At 44.5% G+C, this 24,891-nt stretch overlaps 1 protein-coding gene across 1 annotated transcript in view; it reads left to right on the top strand.

Moving 5' to 3' along the window:
- LOC144756314 (natural cytotoxicity triggering receptor 3-like) overlaps positions 1–24,568 on the top strand; it is a 52,196-nt gene extending 27,628 nt beyond the window's left edge. The window contains exons 3-4 of the mRNA XM_078646010.1: positions 18,719–18,844; positions 22,943–24,568. Of these exons, the coding sequence (XP_078502136.1) occupies positions 18,719–18,844; positions 22,943–22,950 (134 nt within the window). The 3' untranslated portion in view covers positions 22,951–24,568. The remainder of the gene's footprint in view (positions 1–18,718; positions 18,845–22,942) is intronic.
- Positions 24,569–24,891: the final 323 nt, after the last annotated feature.

The following is a 24,891-nucleotide window of genomic DNA, read 5'->3' as shown; positions in this document are numbered from 1 at the left end:
CTTTGGCTTAGTGCATTCTGGGCCCAAGGATATTTGATTTGAATTCTTCTCTGGTTTTGCAAAGTTTTGTTAAATTGTATTGGTTTTTTTTCTGCCTGGAGTTAAGTCCCAGGAGGAAAAGTAGCTTGTGAATAGATTAGTGAACAGAATGTATTATAGAGCCTCTGTGGATAAAGTGGGTAAATGCGCCATGCTGGTGGGATCAGTGGGGCACTGGGCATGCATGTGAAGGCGGGCAGTATGATTAAACGAACGGTAGATGAGGGATTCTGCTATTCCAGGCAACAAATTGAATTGCCCAGTTACTTAAACTTAATATTTTCAATATTTTATACATTTTGAAAAATGTGTAGGAAGTGGAACCTATTTTGGTATGTCTTTTATAGTGTTATTGGTCTGAAATTTAAAATTTTCTTCATATTTATTTCTGTAAATAGGGCACATATACACAAAAAACTGCAGACTATTTTCTTATGGAAAACTTGGTTTTTCTCAAATGTACAGGATTGCACTTGACTGAACTAAATGTGGAGACGTACTCCATCCAGGACAAACTCTTCCACTGTATATACGTGCGGTTCTAGCAAAAATATTTCCATGGAATGCCTTTTCAAGTTAATTGACATGGTATCAATTAAAATTATGTATTTTAGATCATCAGCTCTTCTATTCCACTTTCCAAAATGGAAATGCTTTCTGTTTGCCAAATTCTTGTTGGCCATTTGTGCAAGGTTTTGAGGCTCTCTAGCTATTGCCACAGATCCTTAGCGCATTGTGTATGTTTGCTATTAACATGAAAGTAATATTTTTTTTCAGAACAAATATTATTAATGCACTGTGCTCATAGAAAAATGAATTGCCCCTCACAACAGTTAGACAATTTTTAGGCCTCAGCGAGACAGACCTTGTGCTGTCTCTTTGAGACACATTGTATATATGTTGTATATACTTTGTGGGCTTCAGCATGCCCATAGGTTTCCCATTTGCTGGCTCCATTGTCGTTCTCATATTCTTTCTTCCCATTTGTCCATGACATGCATTTATCGTTCCTCTTCCTGGGTTTAGCCTGCCCTGAGAGCAGGGACAAATGACAATTTCCCTTCACTGCTTTCATTTTAGAATCTTTCAGGAACTAATTGTTTCTTTGTTAAAGAGCACCTTACACACATGCACGTGTTTGCTCTGCATTCAAAGATCTAGGTCAAATTGCTTCTCCACCCATCCTACCCTCCCCTCCCTCATCACTGCTTGTTAAAACATTCAATTACACAACAAACAGCTTGTTTTGAAATTGTTTCTCCCCCCCCCCCCCCCTCACACACCTGCTCTTGGCTCGCGCTCACAGTTTATTGCTCCGAAAGCCTCTCCCAGGAAAGTACACACAGCTGCACATGTGGCTGCAGCCCAGACCAGGAGTGGATCCTTGATGGATGCAGCTATCTGGAAGCCTAGACCACAGCAAGGTGACATGCAAGAAAATGCAAGTGGGCCCCATATTCCATCCCTGCTCATTATCAAGCACAAATAAGCTGTGCCCATTGTACTGTGCATGCTTGTGCAAAAACCGGGCCCTTCTTGCTAATGCCAGTTCCTAGAGGTGATCCTGTGCCTGGTTATGCTTCTCCCTGTTGGTGATAATATTTCTCTATTTATAAGTCTTTCTTCGTTCCTTTCCCTTTCCCTAGCTACTGCTGCCGGCCCGGTTGAAGCTCCCTCTTTTAGTTGTAAACAAGTTCCCACATGCCGTGAACTCAACCTGAAGGTATTGGATCACTTTACACAAGCACCACTTTAGTGGGTGTTTGATTCACCAGCTACATGTTAATTAGCACAAGTTAGAGAACTCTAGTGATTTCTGTTTCTGCACATGATATTGACTGATGCCAGGTACATTTTATTTAAGCAACATAAGACTTCTTTGCAGCCAACAACTCATATTTTTAATCAAGTGCTTGTTTGACCTTTATTGGGGTTAAGCAGCTAAATCTGGCTGGGTAAACAAACTGTGCAGTCTCGGTCCCTAGAGCCAAACGGCCAAAGTTACATCTCAACCAACAGCAATCAGTATTCTCGGTCATTTATCTGAACAAAATATACTTAAAAATGTTTGTGGTTTAATAACTAAAGCTCTAGTCTCATTGTTACTAGTAAAATAGGCACCACATAATTCCCGTACAAAAACACTGACAAAAACTTTAACAACAATTTTACTTGTTTAGCTATTGTAAAGAGACCAAATAGTTACACTGGGCAAATCTCTGGTTTCTAAGGTTTGTAAATACCATCATTCTAACATGGCCGTTGAGCACCAAAAGATACTGGGGTTCATCTCTAACTTCTCTTGTATCTTTGCCATGCTACAAACAGTAGCTGGCTAGGTGGATTCACAGAGGATTTATTTTTAAAAATCGCTTCCTAAAGGTAGGCCTAGGGAGTAAATTCCGTTCCGCTCGTGGAATTTGAGAAATTTGGGTCATTTCGCGTTCCACAGAGAACACGAAATTGCCCAAAATTCAATCCACGGCTTTGAGGAATTTTTTGCTTGTTCGCGTTCTCAAAATGCGTGTTCACAAGATATTTCCCCCCCCCCCCGAGCACGCAAACAGCGATAGCGAACAGGAAAAAAGCATCGCGAACAAGCAATTCCACATGTTCATGGAATTTCAGCATGTTTTTTCGGAGATTTCTTACCGTTTCGCGGAGCTTTGCATACCGCGACTAGGCAAATTCCGCCCACCCCTACCCAAAGGCTCCCGAGTCATGATGACCACAGCACTATTTGCGGCCAAGTTCTGGGAGGTTTGCCCGCGGCCACTGCCGTCTATGACCCATGAGCACATCTCCTGCCCCCACCATCTTTGTTTGCTGTGTACAGCTCCAGTCGCTACCTCTATAGTATGCAGTACTGGTATTGCTGGTCAGTAAAGGCCATTTGCTACTGTGAATGGCTCATCTGCGAGGAAATGTACATAAATGGGCAGGTTTGATACTCTCAGCCACACACCAAAATAAAGACCGATCCTCGTTACATCCGCAGCCTCGAAGAGCCTTTGCCTGAAACTTCCAGATTTTGTTCGCTTTCTACACACATGCACATCACTTTTGGCACTCTGAAAAAACACTTTCTATTTCAGGTACGTAATCATTCAGGTAGTGGAGAAGTGTGGCTCAGTGGTTAGAGGCGGCAGACCCGGAAGCTGAGATCAGCCGTGGACCAGGGTTCGATTCCCCGCCTCGGCGGGTCTCGGGCTCAAATAATTCCACGGACTCGACAATTCTCGCTCTGGTGCCTACTCGACTCACGGGGTCACACTCTGCGACTCTGGGCAATAGCTTGCTTAATCTCCACTACGGCCCCTCGCGGCGGGATGCCTGGCTTTCACCTTGTGAATACCCTGCCGGGGTATCTCTCACAGGGGAATACCAGGATGGGTTCCCTAAGCAAGCGCCTTGAGACCCCTGGGTGAATCGTGCGCTATATAAATCGAAATACATTTACATTTACTATTTCTTGCCGGAGCGCTGCCCTGCACGGAAGGTTGAATTTTCTTTTCCGAGATTCATACTCACAACCTGCTTGAAACTGCGTACTTCAATGATGGTGATCAGCTCACTGAGCCATCCTGTTATGTGTGAAGATCAGCTCACTGAGCCATCCTGCTGCATGAAGCAGTTGTTTATTTCAGCTAACATCTTTTACCAATGGCTACAATTCTTTATTCCGCTCGCACCACATTTGATAATCAGGAGAAAGCTGTGGTATATCAGCTTTAATAGGATTTGAACCCCAGATTTACAAGTATTCAGCTCAGTGAGCCAGGCAGTTGCCTTTTTAAAGCAAGGTTTTCTCGATCATCCATTCATTTCTACTCCTAGTGTGGGTTGCTATACAAACAGGGGCGTAGCTATGAGGGATTCCAACTTTGGACTCCCTAAGCCCATGTTGCTTCCTTTCCCTACGTCCATGTTGCTTCCTTTCCCCAAGTCCATGTTGCTACCTTTCCCTAAGTCCATGTTGCTTCTTCTCCCTAAATCCATGTTGCTTCATTTCCCTGTCATGTTGCTTCTGCTCCCTAAGTCCATGTTGCTTCCTTTCCCTATGTCCATGTTGCTTCCTTTCCCTAAGTCCATGTTGCTTCTTCCTCATAAGTCCATGATTGCATCTTCTCCCAAAGTCCATGTTGCTTCCTTTGCCTAACTCCATGTTGCTTCTTCTGCCAAAGTCCATGTTGCTTCCTTTCCCTAAACCCATGGTGCTTCTTGTTCTCCCTAAATCCATGTTGCTTCTTCTCCCTTAGTCCAAGTTGCTTCCTTTGCCTAACTCCATGTTGCTTCTTATCCCTAATTCCATGTTGCTTCCTTTTCCTACATCCATGTTGCTTCCTTTACCTAAATCCATGTTGCTTCTTCTACCTAAGTCCATTTTCCTTCATTTCCCTAAGTCCATGTTGCTTCTTCTCCCTAAGTGCATGGTGCTTCCTTTCCCTACGTCCATGTTGCTTCCTTTCCCTAAGTCCATGTTGCTTTTTCTCCATAAGTCAATGTTGCTTCCTTTCCCTTAGTCCATGTTGCCTCTTTTACCTAAGTCCATGTTGCTTCTTTTGTCTCTTACCCATCCGTTTTACTTCTTTGAATCTCACCTTCCCCCAGTCCAGGCTGTTTTCTCCTCCAATCCGTCCATCCCTGTTTCTTCTCCCTCTCTCACTTGCCCTGTCCCTATTTCTTTACCCTCCTCCAACTGTGCAGTCAATTTGCCCCACTCCAATCCAAAACAATTAGCCCACTCCAATCTTCCGCACGCCAATCTGCCCCATTCCAAAATAATCTGCCCCACTCCAATCTGCCCCACTTCGATCCAAAACAATCTGCCCCACTTCAATCCAAAGCAATCTGCCTCACTCCAATCCAAAACAATCTGCCCTACTCCTATCCAAAACAATCTGTCCTAATCCAATCTGACACACTCAAATCCGAAACAATCTGCCCCACTCTAGTCTTCCCTGCTCCAATCTAAAGAAATCTGCCCACTCCAATCTGCCCGATTCCAATCAACCCCACTCCACTCCACTCCAATCCACCTCATCCCAATCTGTCCAACTCCATCCCAATTCAATCCATTCCAGTCCCCCACAATCCACCCTACTTAACTCCAATACAATCCACCCCACACCAATCCACTCCAATACAATCCATCCCACTCCATTCCAAACAATCTGCCCCACTCCAGTCCAAAACAATCTGACCGACTCTATCCAAAACAATCTGACTCACTCCAATCTGCCTCACTCCAATCCAAAACAATCTGTCACACTCCAATCCAAAACAATCTGCTCCACTCCAATCCAAAACAATCTGCCCCACTCCAATCCAAAGCAATCTTCCCCATTCCAATCCAAAACAATCAGCCCCACTCCAATCTGCCCCAATCCAATGCAAATTAATCTGCCCCACTCCAATCCAAAACAATCTGTCCCACTCCAATCTGCCCTACTACAATCCAAGCAAATGTGCCCCACTACAATCAGAACCACTACAATCCAAAACAATTCTGCCCACTTCAATCCAAAACAATCTATCCCACTCCAATCTGTCCCACTCCAAATTGAAACCTCTCTGCCCCACTCCAATCCACTCCACTCCAAATCACCCCACTCCAATCCAGTCCTCCTCACCCCAATCCAATTCACCCACCCCACTCCAATCCAATCCACACCACTCCAATCCAATCCACCCCAATCCAATCCAATCCACCCACCCCAATTCAGTTCACGCCACCCGTTCAATCTACCTCACTCCAATGAGTACCATTAAATTAGCTAATAGAAGAACTTGCTATTACAATGCTAAGAAATAAAAAATAAAAAAACTGCTTTAGGAAACGCTGTCTAAAAGACGTGTCGTCAGTATATTACACTATCTTCTCTACCTCACTCGTTAGCTATTGGGTATTTTTAGCCATTTATGTCCTATATCAAATCTCTTTAGTCTGTAGAAGTTTGTAGGATTGTTTTGTTATGTCTGTTTATTTGATGTTAATCTTTGATTACAGCCTAATATAAATAGCCCATTAAATATGGGATATTTCCTGCACAATATGCACACGGTGCGGTAGCATTCCCTATGAGAGCATGTGTTATTGCTGTAAACCTGCCATAGCACAAGCTCCCATAGGGAAATGGGAGGTTGTGTTAATCCCTCCACGACATGGCAGGCACAAGGTGCAGGAATAAAAAGGGAGGCGCCATAGGAGCCCCCTCAACCCCCAACTAGAGGCCGCATAGAAAAAGGGGCCCTTCCAAAGGGCCCCCAAACTCACTTTCCGATAGGATTTTAATGTTAGAAAGCCTGTCGAAACCTAGCATCGTAATCCTGAAGGCAGAAACGACTTCCTATGGGATTACGGACCAGTCGTCGACTGGCCGTCGGGCTCCTGGAGCCTGTCGGAAGCCAGCAGGAATGACCACCCAGTTTTCAACTCTGACTGGTTGTATTGTAATCAGCCAGTCAGAATTGCAACCAACGATCTCGGTCATAAAGGTCAGAGGCTTTACGACCGAGATCATAATATGCCCCTTAGTAATGAACTTACATGTGTGACGATCTTTCCATAGAAACGGTAGGAGAGGTGAAGATTTACACATGCAGGTTTGTGAATCAGACAGTGGCTGGGTCTTTCTATGTTTGTGGGCCAGGTTGTAGTCTTTTTTGAATGTGGTACCACTAGCAGAAGTTTAAAATCATGTAACAGCATTCTTCTAGAAGTCTTACACGCTCATGCAGGTGAGTGATCAGTATCACTAAAGATTTTTTATTTTTTATTTTAAAGGTTTTATATAGTGCTGGTTAGACCAGGAGGTTCCAGAGCGCTTTACATGAGTATCAGATCAAAGTTACAGGTTACATCATTACAAAGGTTACACAGTTCTTAGAGCATGGCAATATAGGTCGAGATAAACAATAAGCACACATAGTTAAGGGGAAAAGCAGGCAAGGGCAGAGATTCGGAGGGGTAGGAGCAGGGGAAGTAGACAGATAATGAAGGCGGGAAAGAGGAGGGGAGGGTGAGAGACACAGCATGGGAAGAGGAGTGGAAGGGTGACGGGGACACAAACCGGTATACGAGTCAAAGCAACGTCCAAAGTCCAGTAAGCTGTGATCCCAGGGGAAGTGGTATCACTTCCCTATCTCTGTTTACGCAGTGGACTCTCTGAGAGGGGTCTCTGAGACTCCAAGGCCTATATACAAAATCCTTCCCCAAAAAGGGGAGAGGGAGTGTTTTGGCAAGGGGTGTCATACCATACCTTAAGTATGAGTGGCTTCCTTGGTGCAGTGGACCCTCTCAGCGGGTTCGCTGAGACTCCAGAGTATAAGTATTGGATCTTTCCCCAACAAGGGGAGAAGGAGTGCTTAGTCAAAGGGCACAAAGAACAGGGGACTAGGCAAGGGGAGAGATTCAGGGGAGAGGGGATAGGAGCTAGGGAAGTAGACAAAGAGAGAAAGATTACTAAATGGGGACATATTTAATTATTGAGTTTTGTATAGCTCTGGCTAGACCCAAAGGAATCAGAGCGTTTTACATGGGGAACAATAATGTTGCAATTTACATCAGTTAAAAGTTAGATAAGTATCAAGAAAAGCATTTAAAGGACATAGGGGACAAGGTGAATGGAGCAAGGAAGGGTAAGGGGATACAGGGTAAAGGGGTAGGAGGAAGATAGGATGTAGAGACAAGGGGAAAATCTGCCCAAGGTCCGGCTGGGTAGGTGATGGCAGGGGAGGTCCACAACCAATCTCCTCTTTTAGCTATCTGGTAGCTTCACCGGGCATCAGCCAAATCGCTTGGTCTCCACAGTCTGGGGTAAGTTAAGCAGGTTCAAAGTCCTGATGTGTAAGCAGGTTAGGGTATAGGTTCAAGGTCTGGTCAATGTCAATTATTGTCCCAGGGAAGTAAAACAACGTGGAGGGGACCACTATGGCAGCCATCTTGGGGTCAGGCAGGGGACTATTGACCTTAGCGTTACATTCAGCCATCATACACATTACAGTCTAGTCTTCAGTTTCTTGACTACTTATCCTCCCGTTGTCTCCCCCATCAGGCTTCTGGGCTCACCTGGCGCTCCATTCTGCACATTAATCACTCTTCCCCCCACCCCACCTCCTCCCGTGTTCGAAAACACTTGGCACATCTCTCTCTCTCTCGCTGGCCATAATTAGCAGTCATCAGCCCGTATTTTCAAGACTCGTAGGCTCTCGTATCTATGGCACAAAGAAGACAGACTTTAGAGTCAATGTGTAAAGTTTTTAGGCATTACCACAAAAGTAATAAAGTAAAAATGCAAAGCAATAAAAATCCCCAAATGAACGAGACAAATAGAGCAAAATATAGTAAATGAAATGACACCAAAACATCTAAAATCCAATAAGGAGAACCGAAGATATGACTTTTTAAAGTTTAAGTAGAAATATTGCCAAGAAGCGCAAAGTGCCAATGATATTCAATGGCCACAGTAAAACAGGAGCGATTTGATGCTGAAAGTGATAAAGCATGGGTGGAATACACTAACTAGGTTCATCATGGTAAAAAACGTTATTTTCTGACTTTAGTCCTTTAAGGCCCAATCCACCATATGATTACACTTCTAAAGCCCCCAGGACCTCAGAGGAGGCATTTTGAGACTCTGAGTGGCAGAAAGAGAACAACAGAAGGGTCCCGTCCAAGTCCAGTTGCCACTTTTGAGCTGAGCAGTTGCAGGGAAAGGCTTCTTGTAGCTTATTGTGTCCCTGTAGCTTTAGGAGGGGGTCAGACTTTTGGCTCTTGGAGTCATCTTTTTTGCCCTCAGTACAAGAGAGAGAGAGAGTAGGTCCAGTCTTCTGGGCTCTTCTAAGGTCTCAGACATCAGATTCAGTCCTCTTCCGATCTTCCACAGGGCCAGAATGTTCTGTAGTGGGTCCCTGGAAATGACACATTTATGCCTGTCACTAGCAAGAGGGTGGGAATGACCCCCGGTGATGCCCTCATCAATGGGGTAAAGGTGTCAAGGGCTAACCCTACTCCTTTGGGTATTTTAAATCTGGCCAAAGTCTTTGGATACTATGGGATGCGAGGGCTTTGTTGTGTGTGGGTAATGTAATGATCTAAATGTCCTCTCACATCTAATACTAAAATTCAGCTTTAGGCAGTCCTTGCACCCCCAACAAACTCAGAGTAGGCAACTCCGTGAAATGACAAAAAAACTCCACAGAGTTCTGCAAGCGGTGGAGTACGGCGCGAACGGATGTTTGCGCTGATTTTACTGCCTCTCGGGTACATATTCTACCTGGGCAGTAGCTCGTGCTGTTGGCAAGCACAAGGGGGGGAAAACTCCGCTCTGCTGCATGGAGAAAAGTTTTCTGCACTTCTCGATCTCCGCGGAGCACCGAGCACGAGTGCAGAAAACTTCCAAAACTCCACACCAATGCCTAACTCAGAGACAACAACTGATAGAAAAAAGCTGAGATTTCAGCAACCAGACAGTAAATACACACACATTGTTTTGGCAATCTGCTGCCCTACTTCGAAATGTGCCCCAAATGTCATATGAAACATGATCTGACACTGTGATGTCAACAAGAGGCCCACTGTGAAGGAGGACGGCAGGCTGGGGGAACAAAAGAAGGATGCAGGCCTGGGTATTATCTACATCTGCTTGTGATAGTGTAGGCCTCTTTAAAGTCCTTGGCAATCCTGACAAGGGCACAACAACTTCCCAAATTCAGGGTCTTTTTACCCTGTCTAGGGAGCAAGTTCCCACCTCAATCACACCTATTCAAATGCTAATTAATGGCTGGCAGAAGTGGGAGAAAAAAATGCAGATTTAACTTATATGGAATTTAGGCAGGACAAAGGTAACCTTTTAAAAGTCATCTTTCTAAAATATTTACTACAAATCTGATTAAATCAGTGGATTGAACTTGCAATAGATATTTCAAAAAGTCCAAAATGTAATTTGTGCCGGCTTTTAATAGGTGGAGGTAACATTTATTAAACTTACTATTGTATACCAATGCTTTCCCATGGAACAGCTACCCAGATCTACTATGAAAATAGCTTTTAGAGCTTTTTCACTGTAAGTACACGCTTATCATCTAATTTGTACATGTCCTAATTTTAAATACAATGCACCTCGGCTGAAAGGCAACAAGGCCAAGTTATGGGTGGCTTATAAGCAACTTATACATATTTAAAAGGAAGTATTAGGCCTGTCCAAAGGAGTTATTAAGTGGTCAAATTTTCAGCTAAAACTTGCAAGGGCAGGATACTGGTGGCAGACCAACCTACTGACTAACTACCAACAATGGTACGCCGGGACGCCCTAACAGATGGTCCAAGGTACCCATCAGTCACCACTCGGAACCGCCCTTCATCATTTGGGATTCCTTAAGTAGACAATCGATATACACACACTATTCTCATGAACAAAGATAACCAAGATGGTACAATGGTTCCTTTGACTGGAATAGAATTTGGTATGGTCATACACCTCCTTCGGAAGTTAAGTGGCAAGTCATCAGGTGACTGATAGTGTGCAGTGCAAAAAAGAAGATTAAACATAAAAGAAAGAGGTGAAAATGTGCAATTAAAATTGGATTGGGGAGTAAAGAACAACTTTATTCGGGTGATACTCGCCCTACCAAATTTAAAAATTTGCCAAGACAGGTTAGAAAATAACTGGGGAGGACAGTCGGTTCGGATGCCGGCGCTGGAGTACCGACGGTTAGAGCGGTGCTTCTCATCATTCCTGAGCTGCTGCCAGGTGGGGTGAGGTCTTCACTTCTTACAAATCTGTGACTAACACACGATTTGTGAGAGCAAGACAACAAGTGACACCTAGTATTTTCAGGTGATCTCTATACTTGTCTTTACTTTTGTGTTTTCACTGTTTTCACTGTTTCTAGTTTTTGTAGTAGCAATCCATTTGTTGTTAGGTCCTGAGGAAAGCAAGGATAATTGCATCCATTATTGCTGAAACATGTCGACCTGGTACCACCTCTAGGCAGTTATTTTCTAACCTGTCTTGGCAAATTTTTAAATTTGGTAGGGCGAGTATCACCCGAATAAAGTTGTTCTTTACTCCCCAATCCAATTTTAATTGCACATTTTCACCTCTTTCTTTTACGTTTAATATTCTTTTTTGCACTGCACACTATCAGTCACCTGATGACTTACCACTTAACTTCCAAAGGAGGTGTATGACCATACCAAATTCTATTCCAGTCAAAGGAACCATTGTACCATCTTGGTTATCTTTGTTCATGAGAATAGTGTGTGTATATCGATTGTCTACTTAAGGAATCCCAAATGATGAAGGGCGGTTCCGAGTGGTGACTGATGGGTACCTTGGACCATCTGTTAGGGCGTCCCGGCGTACCATTGTTGGTAGTTAGTCAGTAGGTTGATATGCTTCTTGGTGACTTGCATGGTTGACTCACTATTTTTCTAGACCCTCTGGAACCCTTTTGTTGTTGAGTATAGTTTGGAAATGTTCCCAGAGCTGAGGTCTTTAAATATTCCCATGGGTCCCCAACCTGATCGGTATGTTGTTGTTGTTACTGGTGGCAGACTACAGTCATCTTTACATGGTCACTGTAGTGGATGGCACAATGGGTGCGTCACTCCACTAGTGACATTTATTTTACAGGCCCTGGGCGCCCCTTGGTACCATATACTAGAGAGTTATAGGTTAGTTAAATATGCCAATCATGGGTATGCCGGTTCCATCATGTTGAAAAGATAACCACAAGCACTTTACTACTGGTTAGCAGGATAAAGTGCACAGAGGTATACAGTCAGCAAAAATAGGGTTCTACAAAAAGGCAAAAAAAAAATCTAGGATGACCTTGTGAAAAGGGCAAATTTCTATCAGTAACGTTCGCATTTTGCTCCTGATGAGCTATTTTATGAGCCATCAAATTGTGAATTTGCTGTTTCTTAGCTATACATGCTTCCAGTAACACCAGGTAGAGCAAGTTACAGTAGTAAATCCTGAACAGGACTAATGCTGAAACTCCTTGAGATTGGTACCGGGGTGGTAGAGTGGCAATCCTTTCTCACATAAATTTAAGTCTGTAAAAACAGGTTTTTATAAGTTTGTTTATATGTGGTTTAAGTGAGAGATCTTTATCAAAGATCATTTTAAGTGATTTCAATGTATCTATGTGCTGAGTGGCACCACTTAGCAAATATAGTCTACTAATGATTCTGATAGTTGCCAGAATATCAAGTCACTGGTTCCACCTGTGAACGGATCTCCTCCCACAACTTCCAGTCAGGTCCACAGCCAAATGTCTAGTGAATTGTTGGTGTTTTTCAAATTGCTCTGTTTCGTGGATTTTCCACACTCTCTCAGTCTCAGGAAACACGTTCAACAGTAGGCAGGTTTCCCTAGTCCAGACCTCGTGGTTCAGCAAGAAGTTAGCGTCCCTAGCCCTTAGATCAGTATTTAGTTTGAGAGAGGTAAAATGAAACTAGAGACTCCTCTCAACAGTCCTTTACTATTCATAGGCGAATTTTTCTAGCAAACAGCATATTGTCTTCTATCTCTACGTCTGTCCTTTTCAGATATTTCTTGCAAGTGAGATCACAGCAGTTTTAACGGGTAACTGGGTAATATATAAATAGGATGTGAGAATGAGAGAAACAGAGAGCGAGTCAAAGAGAGAGATAAAGAGAGAGAGCGCATTAATGCATGTGTTCATTACAATCTAAGAATATGATGTGTAGTTTCTGAACCCATCCTGCAACTTTGCTCTCAAACTTAAATCCCAACTAGGTCTCATTCTAGAATCTTAAATCCAATTAGATCAGATCAACAAAGAGGCATTCTAGAATCTTAAATTAAATTAGATCAGATCAACAAAGAGGCATTCTATAATCTCAAACCAAGTGTGATCCCATAAACAAAGGTTACAAAAAACACAGTTGATGGACAGAATGTAGATCAATGTCATACATTCACCCCAGTACAAGGATCTGGGCCTAAATCCATCGTTTTTTTCACTCCACACCACCCTGGGTTAGACACTGGCTATACGCAAATCAGCTCTGACCCTTTGCCTCATGGGAAAAGTCCAGTCCCAACTGCCAAGCCCTGTCTTTCCCAGACCGGAATCAAGCATCCAAGACCGGTTTCTGGCTATCAGCCTTCATTCAGCCTGGATAGCTTGACTCCAGTGGTGTGGAGAGCCTGGGACTCACGTCTGAGCATACCCAGCCCACTCGGGGTGAAAATTACAAAAAACACAGTTGATGGACAGAATGTAGATCAATGTCATACATTCACCCCAGTACAAGGATCTGGGCCTAAATCCATCGTTTTTTTCACTCCACACCACCCTGGGTTAGACACTGGCTATATGCAAATCAGCTCTGACCCTTTGCCTCATGGGAAAAGTCCAGTCCGAACTGCCAAGCCCTGTCTTTCCCAGACCGGAATCAAGCATCCAAGACCGGTTTCTGGCTATCAGCCTTCATTCAGCCTGGATAGCTTGACTCCAGTGGTGTGGAGAGCCTGGGACTCACGTCTGAGCATACCCAGCCCACTCGGGGTGAAAATTACAAAAAACACAGTTGATGGACAGAATGTAGATCAATGTCATACATTCACCCCAGTACAAGGATCTGGGCCTAAATCCATCGTTGTTTTCACTCCACACCACCCTGGGTTAGACACTGGCTATATGCAAATCAGCTCTGACCCTTTGCCTCATGGGAAAAGTCCAGTCCGAACTGCCAAGCCCTGTCTTTCCCAGACCGGAATCAAGCATCCAAGACCGGTTTCTGGCTATCAGCCTTCATTCAGCCTGGATAGCTTGACTCCAGTGGTGTGGAGAGCCTGGGACTCACGTCTGAGCATACCCAGCCCACTCGGGGTGAAAATTACAAAAAACACAGTTGATGGACAGAATGTAGATCAATGTCATACATTCACCCCAGTACAAGGATCTGGGCCTAAATCCATCGTTTTTTTCACTCCACACCACCCTGGGTTAGACACTGGCTATATGCAAATCAGCTCTGACCCTTTGCCTCATGGGAAAAGTCCAGTCCGAACTGCCAAGCCCTGTCTTTCCCAGACCGGAATCAAGCATCCAAGACCGGTTTCTGGCTACCAGCCTTCATTCAGCCTGGATAGCTTGACTCCAGTGGTGTGGAGAGCCTGGGACTCACGTCTGAGCATACCCAGCCCACTCGGGGTGAAAATTACAAAAAACACAGTTGATGGACAGAATGTAGATCAATGTCATACATTCACCCCAGTACAAGGATCTGGGCCTAAATCCATCGTTTTTTTCACTCCACACCACCCTGGGTTAGACACTGGCTATATGCAAATCAGCTCTGACCCTTTGCCTCATGGGAAAAGTCCAGTCCGAACTGCCAAGCCCTGTCTTTCCCAGACCGGAATCAAGCATCCAAGACCGGTTTCTGGCTATCAGCCTTCATTCAGCCTGGATAGCTTGACTCCAGTGGTGTGGAGAGCCTGGGACTCACGTCTGAGCATACCCAGCCCACTCGGGGTGAAAATTACAAAAAACACAGTTGATGGACAGAATGTAGATCAATGTCATACATTCACCCCAGTACAAGGATCTGGGCCTAAATCCATCGTTTTTTTCACTCCACACCACCCTGGGTTAGACACTGGCTATATGCAAATCAGCTCTGACCCTTTGCCTCATGGGAAAAGTCCAGTCCGAACTGCCAAGCCCTGTCTTTCCCAGACCGGAATCAAGCATCCAAGACCGGTTTCTGGCTATCAGCCTTCATTCAGCCTGGATAGCTTGACTCCAGTGGTGTGGAGAGCCTGGGACTCACGTCTGAGCATACCCAGCCCACTCGGGGTGAAAATTACAAAAAACACAGTTGATGGACAGAATGTAGATCAATGTCATACATTCACCCCAGTACAAGGATCTGGGCCTAAATCCATCGTTTTTTTCACTCCACACCACCCTGGGTTAGACACTGGCTATATGCAAATCAGCTCTGACCCTTTGCCTCATGGGAAAAGTCCAGTCCGAACTGCCAAGCCCTGTCTTTCCCAGACCGGAATCAAGCATCCAAGACCGGTTTCTGGCTATCAGCCTTCATTCAGCCTGGATAGCTTGACTCCAGTGGTGTGGAGAGCCTGGGACTCACGTCTGAGCATACCCAGCCCACTCGGGGTGAAAATTACAAAAAACACAGTTGATGGACAGAATGTAGATCAATGTCATACATTCACCCCAGTACAAGGATCTGGGCCTAAATCCATCGTTTTTTTCACTCCACACCACCCTGGGTTAGACACTGGCTATATGCAAATCAGCTCTGACCCTTTGCCTCATGGGAAAAGTCCAGTCCGAACTGCCAAGCCCTGTCTTTCCCAGACCGGAATCAAGCATCCAAGACCGGTTTCTGGCTATCAGCCTTCATTCAGCCTGGATAGCTTGACTCCAGTGGTGTGGAGAGCCTGGGACTCACGTCTGAGCATACCCAGCCCACTCGGGGTGAAAATTACAAAAAACACAGTTGATGGACAGAATGTAGATCAATGTCATACATTCACCCCAGTACAAGGATCTGGGCCTAAATCCATCGTTTTTTTCACTCCACACCACCCTGGGTTAGACACTGGCTATATGCAAATCAGCTCTGACCCTTTGCCTCATGGGAAAAGTCCAGTCCGAACTGCCAAGCCCTGTCTTTCCCAGACCGGAATCAAGCATCCAAGACCGGTTTCTGGCTATCAGCCTTCATTCAGCCTGGATAGCTTGACTCCAGTGGTGTGGAGAGCCTGGGACTCACGTCTGAGCATACCCAGCCCACTCGGGGTGAAAATTACAAAAAACACAGTTGATGGACAGAATGTAGATCAATGTCATACATTCACCCCAGTACAAGGATCTGGGCCTAAATCCATCGTTTTTTTCACTCCACACCACCCTGGGTTAGACACTGGCTATATGCAAATCAGCTCTGACCCTTTGCCTCATGGGAAAAGTCCAGTCCGAACTGCCAAGCCCTGTCTTTCCCAGACCGGAATCAAGCATCCAAGACCGGTTTCTGGCTATCAGCCTTCATTCAGCCTGGATAGCTTGACTCCAGTGGTGTGGAGAGCCTGGGACTCACGTCTGAGCATACCCAGCCCACTCGGGGTGAAAATTACAAAAAACACAGTTGATGGACAGAATGTAGATCAATGTCATACATTCACCCCAGTACAAGGATCTGGGCCTAAATCCATCGTTTTTTTCACTCCACACCACCCTGGGTTAGACACTGGCTATATGCAAATCAGCTCTGACCCTTTGCCTCATGGGAAAAGTCCAGTCCGAACTGCCAAGCCCTGTCTTTCCCAGACCGGAATCAAGCATCCAAGACCGGTTTCTGGCTATCAGCCTTCATTCAGCCTGGATAGCTTGACTCCAGTGGTGTGGAGAGCCTGGGACTCACGTCTGAGCATACCCAGCCCACTCGGGGTGAAAATTACAAAAAACACAGTTGATGGACAGAATGTAGATCAATGTCATACATTCACCCCAGTACAAGGATCTGGGCCTAAATCCATCGTTTTTTTCACTCCACACCACCCTGGGTTAGACACTGGCTATATGCAAATCAGCTCTGACCCTTTGCCTCATGGGAAAAGTCCAGTCCGAACTGCCAAGCCCTGTCTTTCCCAGACCGGAATCAAGCATCCAAGACCGGTTTCTGGCTATCAGCCTTCATTCAGCCTGGATAGCTTGACTCCAGTGGTGTGGAGAGCCTGGGACTCACGTCTGAGCATACCCAGCCCACTCGGGGTGAAAATTACAAAAAACACAGTTGATGGACAGAATGTAGATCAATGTCATACATTCACCCCAGTACAAGGATCTGGGCCTAAATCCATCGTTTTTTTCACTCCACACCACCCTGGGTTAGACACTGGCTATATGCAAATCAGCTCTGACCCTTTGCCTCATGGGAAAAGTCCAGTCCGAACTGCCAAGCCCTGTCTTTCCCAGACCGGAATCAAGCATCCAAGACCGGTTTCTGGCTATCAGCCTTCATTCAGCCTGGATAGCTTGACTCCAGTGGTGTGGAGAGCCTGGGACTCACGTCTGAGCATACCCAGCCCACTCGGGGTGAAAATTACAAAAAACACAGTTGATGGACAGAATGTAGATCAATGTCATACATTCACCCCAGTACAAGGATCTGGGCCTAAATCCATCGTTTTTTTCACTCCACACCACCCTGGGTTAGACACTGGCTATATGCAAATCAGCTCTGACCCTTTGCCTCATGGGAAAAGTCCAGTCCGAACTGCCAAGCCCTGTCTTTCCCAGACCGGAATCAAGCATCCAAGACCGGTTTCTGGCTATCAGCCTTCATTCAGCCTGGATAGCTTGACTCCAGTGGTGTGGAGAGCCTGGGACTCACGTCTGAGCATACCCAGCCCACTCGGGGTGAAAATTACAAAAAACACAGTTGATGGACAGAATGTAGATCAATGTCATACATTCACCCCAGTACAAGGATCTGGGCCTAAATCCATCGTTTTTTTCACTCCACACCACCCTGGGTTAGACACTGGCTATATGCAAATCAGCTCTGACCCTTTGCCTCATGGGAAAAGTCCAGTCCGAACTGCCAAGCCCTGTCTTTCCCAGACCGGAATCAAGCATCCAAGACCGGTTTCTGGCTATCAGCCTTCATTCAGCCTGGATAGCTTGACTCCAGTGGTGTGGAGAGCCTGGGACTCACGTCTGAGCATACCCAGCCCACTCGGGGTGAAAATTACAAAAAACACAGTTGATGGACAGAATGTAGATCAATGTCATACATTCACCCCAGTACAAGGATCTGGGCCTAAATCCATCGTTTTTTTCACTCCACACCACCCTGGGTTAGACACTGGCTATATGCAAATCAGCTCTGACCCTTTGCCTCATGGGAAAAGTCCAGTCCGAACTGCCAAGCCCTGTCTTTCCCAGACCGGAATCAAGCATCCAAGACCGGTTTCTGGCTATCAGCCTTCATTCAGCCTGGATAGCTTGACTCCAGTGGTGTGGAGAGCCTGGGACTCACGTCTGAGCATACCCAGCCCACTCGGGGTGAAAATTACAAAAATCACAGTTGATGGACAGAATGTAGATCAATGTCATACATTCACCCCAGTACAAGGATCTGGGCCTAAATCCATCGTTTTTTTCACTCCACACCACCCTGGGTTAGACACTGGCTATATGCAAATCAGCTCTGACCCTTTGCCCATAAACGAAGGGGCATTCTAGAATCTAAAACCCAAACACATCTAATCAAGCCCAGGCACATTCCTGAATCTAAAACCTAAAAATTCCTCATTAACAAGTGAGAGGCCAGGAATATAAAATCTAAGAAGACCTTTATACAGGGGCATTCTTAAATCAAAAAACATAATTTCACAAAGAGGCTTTCTATGACCCACACTACTATTAGGCTTCAACAAATGGGTATTCAGGAATACTTACAATTGTGATATTTATTAGGGATGGAATAAGAGGTAGATTGATTTTTCCTTAGTTGATTCGTCAATGGCTTTGTTTGCTACTGTAAGACAGATGACTGGGGCTCTCTGCACACGCAAGTCAATGACCAAATAAAGATAGTAAATTGTATTTGTGTGTTTGCTAAACTCACGTCATCTCCTCTTGTGCTTTTGTTTCTGCACAGTCACCGACGGGGCAGCTAATGGAGGGACGCAGAGCGTGGTTTTCGTACTTCTGCTCCGCGCAGTGTGCTATGCATTCGGCCTGATCCTGAGTGCCCTTGCGTCCATTATTTACTACTGGCACAAAGGTAATAACCTGCACGAGCTCACAACACTGTCACTTAGAATAAAGACAGAACATTACTGTTATGTGTGGTTGGTACCAGTGTGTTCCCAATGTTTAGGAGGCACAGATTAGATATCTCCTTTTATACTGGTGTGTCTCTGTTTGTGATGGATACTGTTAGGTATTTGTCTACCTTTCCCAAATTCTGAGTTAAATGTGCTAAGTTCTGCACCAGCAGAGTGACAGACACTGGGTCTATTTGTAAAGGGTGGGGGGCAGACTTACAGCGTATTACATGTGGAACCCTGGGCGCTCACTTAGAAATGGGTAGTTATGGGAGAATTTGCAAATTCGATCCTAGTTCCTCTGGTTTTTCCTACTCTCACCCTTGATAGTTCACCCAGAGAATCTACTGGCTTTTAGAAGGTCTCTGAATAAAAGATACCAGATCCACAGAGTTACCATAGATTATTATAAATCTGATCTGGTTAAGAATTCACTCGTAATGAAGGGCTGTATTTGATGGCGATTAAATTACACCTTTCTAATAGCAGCGGAGGACTGTACAAAGAGGAAAGATATTTCCTTGGTAATGGGGAGATTGGAAAACAGCTAAGGATGACAAGGGGTTGGATAGTGGAAAAGGGGTTATGGGGATAAAGGAAGGGGAAGGGAGAACGGGCATCACTGTAGGTGGTCAGCTTGCCTGGGCAGAGCAGGGATTACAGTATCTTCATCCTGGTCTCGTGGTCGGCGTGTGACCTGTTTAGAAGATGTTGAGATAGTTTTTGCTAGATTTTGCCCTGAACGGATTACCACACTTTTGGCGCAAAAAAAAATAATAGGTCTGGCCTTTGGAATTTGATTTCCTGTAAATCCTGGACTCTGGCTTGATGTCAGTGTTTCATAAGAGGAGGGTAAAACCACCAGCAGTGAAATAGACCTCAAAAACACATGTGCAGTCACCTTGAATGGGAAAGAAATAACAATAGACTTGGAGTTACGTGCGAAGGAAACAGACACTTAAAAATGTAGGGCCTTCTTTATGAAGGCCTGCATCACATTTACCCCGCCGTTGCAGAACTTTTAGTGATGCTGCAGCAGCATAAATAACACACCATGTTGCGCCATATTTGCGAAGTGACATCTAGTCAGATGTGTCACTTCGTAAATCCCTGAGCTGCATTATACCTGTGATAGAGATCGCAGGTCACCCGGCCAATAATTTTCACCATACACGTACCAGGCCGATATTCTTCCAATTCAATCATATACATTAATCGGGTGACCTAACAATTTGTCTACCAGTAACCCTGGTTCCTTCCTATTTATTTCTATTGTACCCGACTTACCAATCCACCGTTACGGGTACCTAAGATCCACAATGGATCAGGGAGCTAGCTGTAAAAGAAAAGCAGGCAAAATACAAAACCCAACTTGTTTCTAATTTGCATTAAATGATCACAGACAACTGGGAAGTTTTAAAAGTTTATCTAAGAATCAGATTCGGAAATCATTAAGTTTACAATTAAAAGGCAGTCAATAATCAAGATAACGAAAAGAACATAGCCATAGAGGAACAGTGTCAGGGCAATCATTTATGAGTCTATAAGAAAATTATAACAATGCGATCTACTAAAGGGATCTTAGAAACTTGGATCACGAACTAGACTTTACTGTTGGGAAAAATACTACAAGGTAAAGATTGGAAATCCTATACATTTATAGGAGGGGGAAAAATGGAACACGCTATAGTTCTAGTATCTTTACGCAAAATCAGATTTCAGGAGAAATGTATATACCACAGTTATGTTTCATAAACAGTATGGAGAGAATGTGTTCTAAAAGGTAGGGAAACATAGGATCATGCTAAGGAAAATATACTGTATGACTTTTATAGTAGGTTGCGGAAAGCATGGAAAATTAACGTATGCAAAGAAATGTCTTTATTAAAGCAAAGACAGAAAAATAGAAGATGCAGTGAAGAGTTTCGCACTATATTTACCTAGAAAGGTGTGCAGACCAACCCTGGCCACGGATCAGTCAAGGACAGGAAATACCCCAAGGAAGGACAGTCATCTATGGGACAGCAGGTGCAGATTGGACACCCAGGACAGGACAGGAAAACCAGATTAGGATCAGGACAGGACCACCAAGGCACGACCAGCACCCGCAGTTTGGAAGCAACGATCGCGCTACACCCTCTCTGCAGCTATCAGTCAGAACCCCGATTGGGTTAGCGAACTCCCCAGCAAAGTGCTCCGCCAGCACTTAAGGTTTAGTAAAACCTTTAAAGTCTATGGCCAAATTCGGACAGAGTGCTCAGCAGCGCTCTGTATTCAGTCACCTATTGAGTGCGTTGGGTCAGTGACAGGTCAGCTATTCAGACAAGTCGGACAATTTCTCTAGCTGAACCTAGGCTAGATATACTGTTTTCGGGTCAGTGTACCACCCCCCAATGTTGCAAAGTGTCAGAATCCCCAATTTCGATTGGTCCCCACTTAGGATAGGTTAACACACCAATCAGAACAAACTTCTACAAGCCTAAATTACCATTTTCTGGGACCGCCTAGTGATTTTGGGGTTCTCACGGTAGATATGACAGAATACAATAGGAAAAATAACATTTGTTGCTAATGCAGCGCAAGTCAGCTTCTCCGGCTGGGTGAAGGTGCATCTTCCCAGGCGCTTCTTGGCAGAGACCTTCAGTTGGCTCTTGGTCAATGCCACCGGAGGAATACGGACATGCGCAGAACCTCCCATCAATATGGAGTCTTTAAGCACTGCCTCAGACCCTCAATACCGCGGTACATGAAAAGTAAGCGAAAACAAATTAAAACATAGAAATAAATGATTTCACAATATAACATGAGTAGTTACTTTATACTTCTTACTATAAAAATATACTATGCGATTACGAATTAGTGCAACAGACAATAACACGAGAGCATCTGCGCAAGCTTAACCATGTGAGTATTCAGACAGCCATATTAGAGGCGAATACGCATGCGCACATTTTCCCACCAGAACTGCAACTACGTCACGTCACGTGAGTGTGACTAAGGCATGCGCAGTAGAGAATTCTCAAGCGGCGGCCATATTAAGACAAGGATTATTCATATTAGTAAAACACATAGGCAAGCATCACTAAGATACATGTATATCAAAAATAAAGGAAATTAGTAGGACATACAAATTGAATTATAGGATTATAATGTGATTCGAGGTTCTTGATTTCAGCAAGCCGCGTAATGTGCGAAATCTTGCTTCATCACCTGCATCAAGTGTAATGTATGTAGCAGGGCAGGTGTTCCTCCACAGGAAAGGGTCGAAGGAGGGGTGCAGTAAAATCTATAAGATTTCACTGCACCACTTCTAGGACGCCTATGTGTCAAAACTTTACACCTGCCTCATGGCAGGCGTAAGGGTGACACAGGCCCTTTCACATGGGGCTTGCCCAATGTGAAAGGTCACATTGCTGGAGTTGCGTCTGTTTTCAGATACACCCCAGCAATGCACCACTTTTGCAGTGACAGATACATCAGCAATACTGACGTATCTGTCATTCCTTGCGCACAGAGAAGTGTTGCTTCACTGCTTTCAAGCAGCGATGCGACACTTCTCATAAATGAGGCCAGTAGGCTGAAGCATTGGGGGACAGGGGACACCTGGGAAAATGGATGTTACAACACAGAACAAGGGGTCCCATATATAGAGGAGTAAAGCAGAGGACAGAATTAGCTGGCCCTAAAGTCGTTTACGTAGGGGTCTGTGAGTGTAGATCATGTAGCCACAAGCTTAACTTGGAGGGTTCCCTGAGTTTAGGCGACCGTGACAGAACTGATATGGGATATCCTCTGAATGTGTCTGACCCTGAAAAAGTTACCTTACACATCTGACAATGTAGCATGACTTGAAAACCTTGGCCTCAGGTTCCCTAAGAATGGGGCAAGCATGAACACCATTGGAGTGGCATTACATGAGGATGGGAACAGCTGGACAACGTTGAGTCAGGGTCACTGGAGAATAGGACAGGCGTGGCTGCTTTTTCCACAGGTTTTTGTAGTTTGTAGACACCTCTTCCCCAGATTTGACTGTCCTATTTTCTATTGTTTTCCAGAACCATGAAATGAATAATACGACAAAATGGTGCATCTCATTGATGGGGAGATGCCAGATTGGATACCAGTGTGTGAATTTCAGCCAAACAGATATCACGATTGAAGACACCACCTTCCTGCCCTCTTCAACATGCAGAAACCAAACACCTCCATCTGGAACCAGCGCATAGGAATCTCAACTTTACACATACTTTTATTCATTCATTCAGTCTGGCAAATATTCACAAAATTCTTTGCTAAAATATTATTCCCATTAGAATCCAGTTATCAAAATATACACTGATAATTCCAAGTGGTTCCCATTTAATTATGGGCTGCGTGGTACCACTTGGGGATATTTACCAAATACAGTCATTCCAATGATTTTGATCATTGCTAGCATATCACGCCACGGGTTCCAGATGTAAACCGACCTCCCGCATCTTCCCGTCAGACCCACAGCCAAATGTCTAGCTAAATGTTGGTATTTTTCAAATGGCTCTGTTCCTCATTTGCAATAATCAACACATATGGAGGATGCTGGCCTGGTGGCTGAATGGACTAAAGCCTCCACTCCAGAAATCTGTGTTTGCCCTCATTGCCACAGAATCAGATCCCAGAGGGTCCTCCAGCCTTTCACTGCTCTCAGCTCCATGGAATGAGTACTATTGAACTGGATAACAACAAACACCTATAATTCAGCCCAAAGAGGTGAACATGCGCTTTACAAATACACACGTTAGACAAGTAGACGGTCATTTGCTTTATAGTGCAACAGTGCATTCTTTCACTCAACCATTGAATCAATCAGTGGAGTTTGCCTTTACACCAGCAGAGGTTTATCCATACAGGTCAGTTTACTAGTAGACACAGCCGTTCACCTCTACATCCTATAGCCACACATTCATTCATGCCCTAAGAGAAGCCTTCCAAGCCACTGATTGCTGCATTCTTCTGGACTGCCACTTTATGGTAAGAAGACATCCCATGGCACACGCCCCTCTTCTACTGTCAAAGAATCAAATGGCACAATGCCATCTTGCAATGGCAGAACTTACCAGGAGTGATAATTCGGGTCGAGGCACAATGGTCCTTTTCACAGATACTGGTACATGCCTACTTCCATTCGTAATGTGGCCAACAGAACATCGCTTTTTACCATTGACAAATTCAATCGATACAATGCCACAGAACCATCTTCCCTCTTAATAAACTGTATGCAGGGGACACTATCGCATGTTGATACATTCAGTGACTCATTTTCTCATTCAAGCAGCGAGCTCACAATGCAGCAAATGCACAGTGTCTCCTTCCATTACTAATCTGTGCATCCAATGTCACAGTACCCCCTTCCAGTGACAATCTCTGTATCCAATGCCACAGTGCCTCCTTCCATTACCAATCTATTTATCCAATGGCACAGTGCCTCCTTCCATTAACAATCGATTTATCCAATGATATAGTGATCCTTCCATTAACCATCTATCCAGTGGTACAGTGCATCCTTCCATTAACAATCTATTTATCCAGTGGTACAGCGCCTCCTTCCATTAACAATTTTCGCATATAATGGCATGGTGCATCCTTCCATTAACAATCTATTTATCCAATGGCACAGTGCATCCGTCCATTAACAATCTATGTATCCAATGGTATAGTGCCTCCTTCCATTAACAATCTATTTATCCTGTGGCACAGTGCATCCTTCCATTAACAATCTATTTATTCATTGGTACAGCGACTCCTTCCGGTGCATCCTTCCATTAACAATCTATTTATTCAATGGTACAGGGCCTCCTTCCATTAACAATATTCCCATACAATGGCACGGTGCATTCTTCCATTAACAATCTATTTATTCAATGGTACAGGCCCTCCTTCCATTAACAATATTCGCATACAATGGCACAGTGCAACCTTCCATTAACTATCTATTTGTCCAATTGTTCAGCACCTTCTTCCACTGACA

This window comes from Lissotriton helveticus, chromosome 5_1 (assembly GCF_964261635.1).
Source record: "Lissotriton helveticus chromosome 5_1, aLisHel1.1, whole genome shotgun sequence".
Lineage (NCBI taxonomy): Eukaryota > Metazoa > Chordata > Amphibia > Caudata > Salamandridae > Lissotriton > Lissotriton helveticus.
Note: the sequence above shows the minus strand (reverse complement) of the source record. Positions and strands in the feature narration are given on the sequence as shown.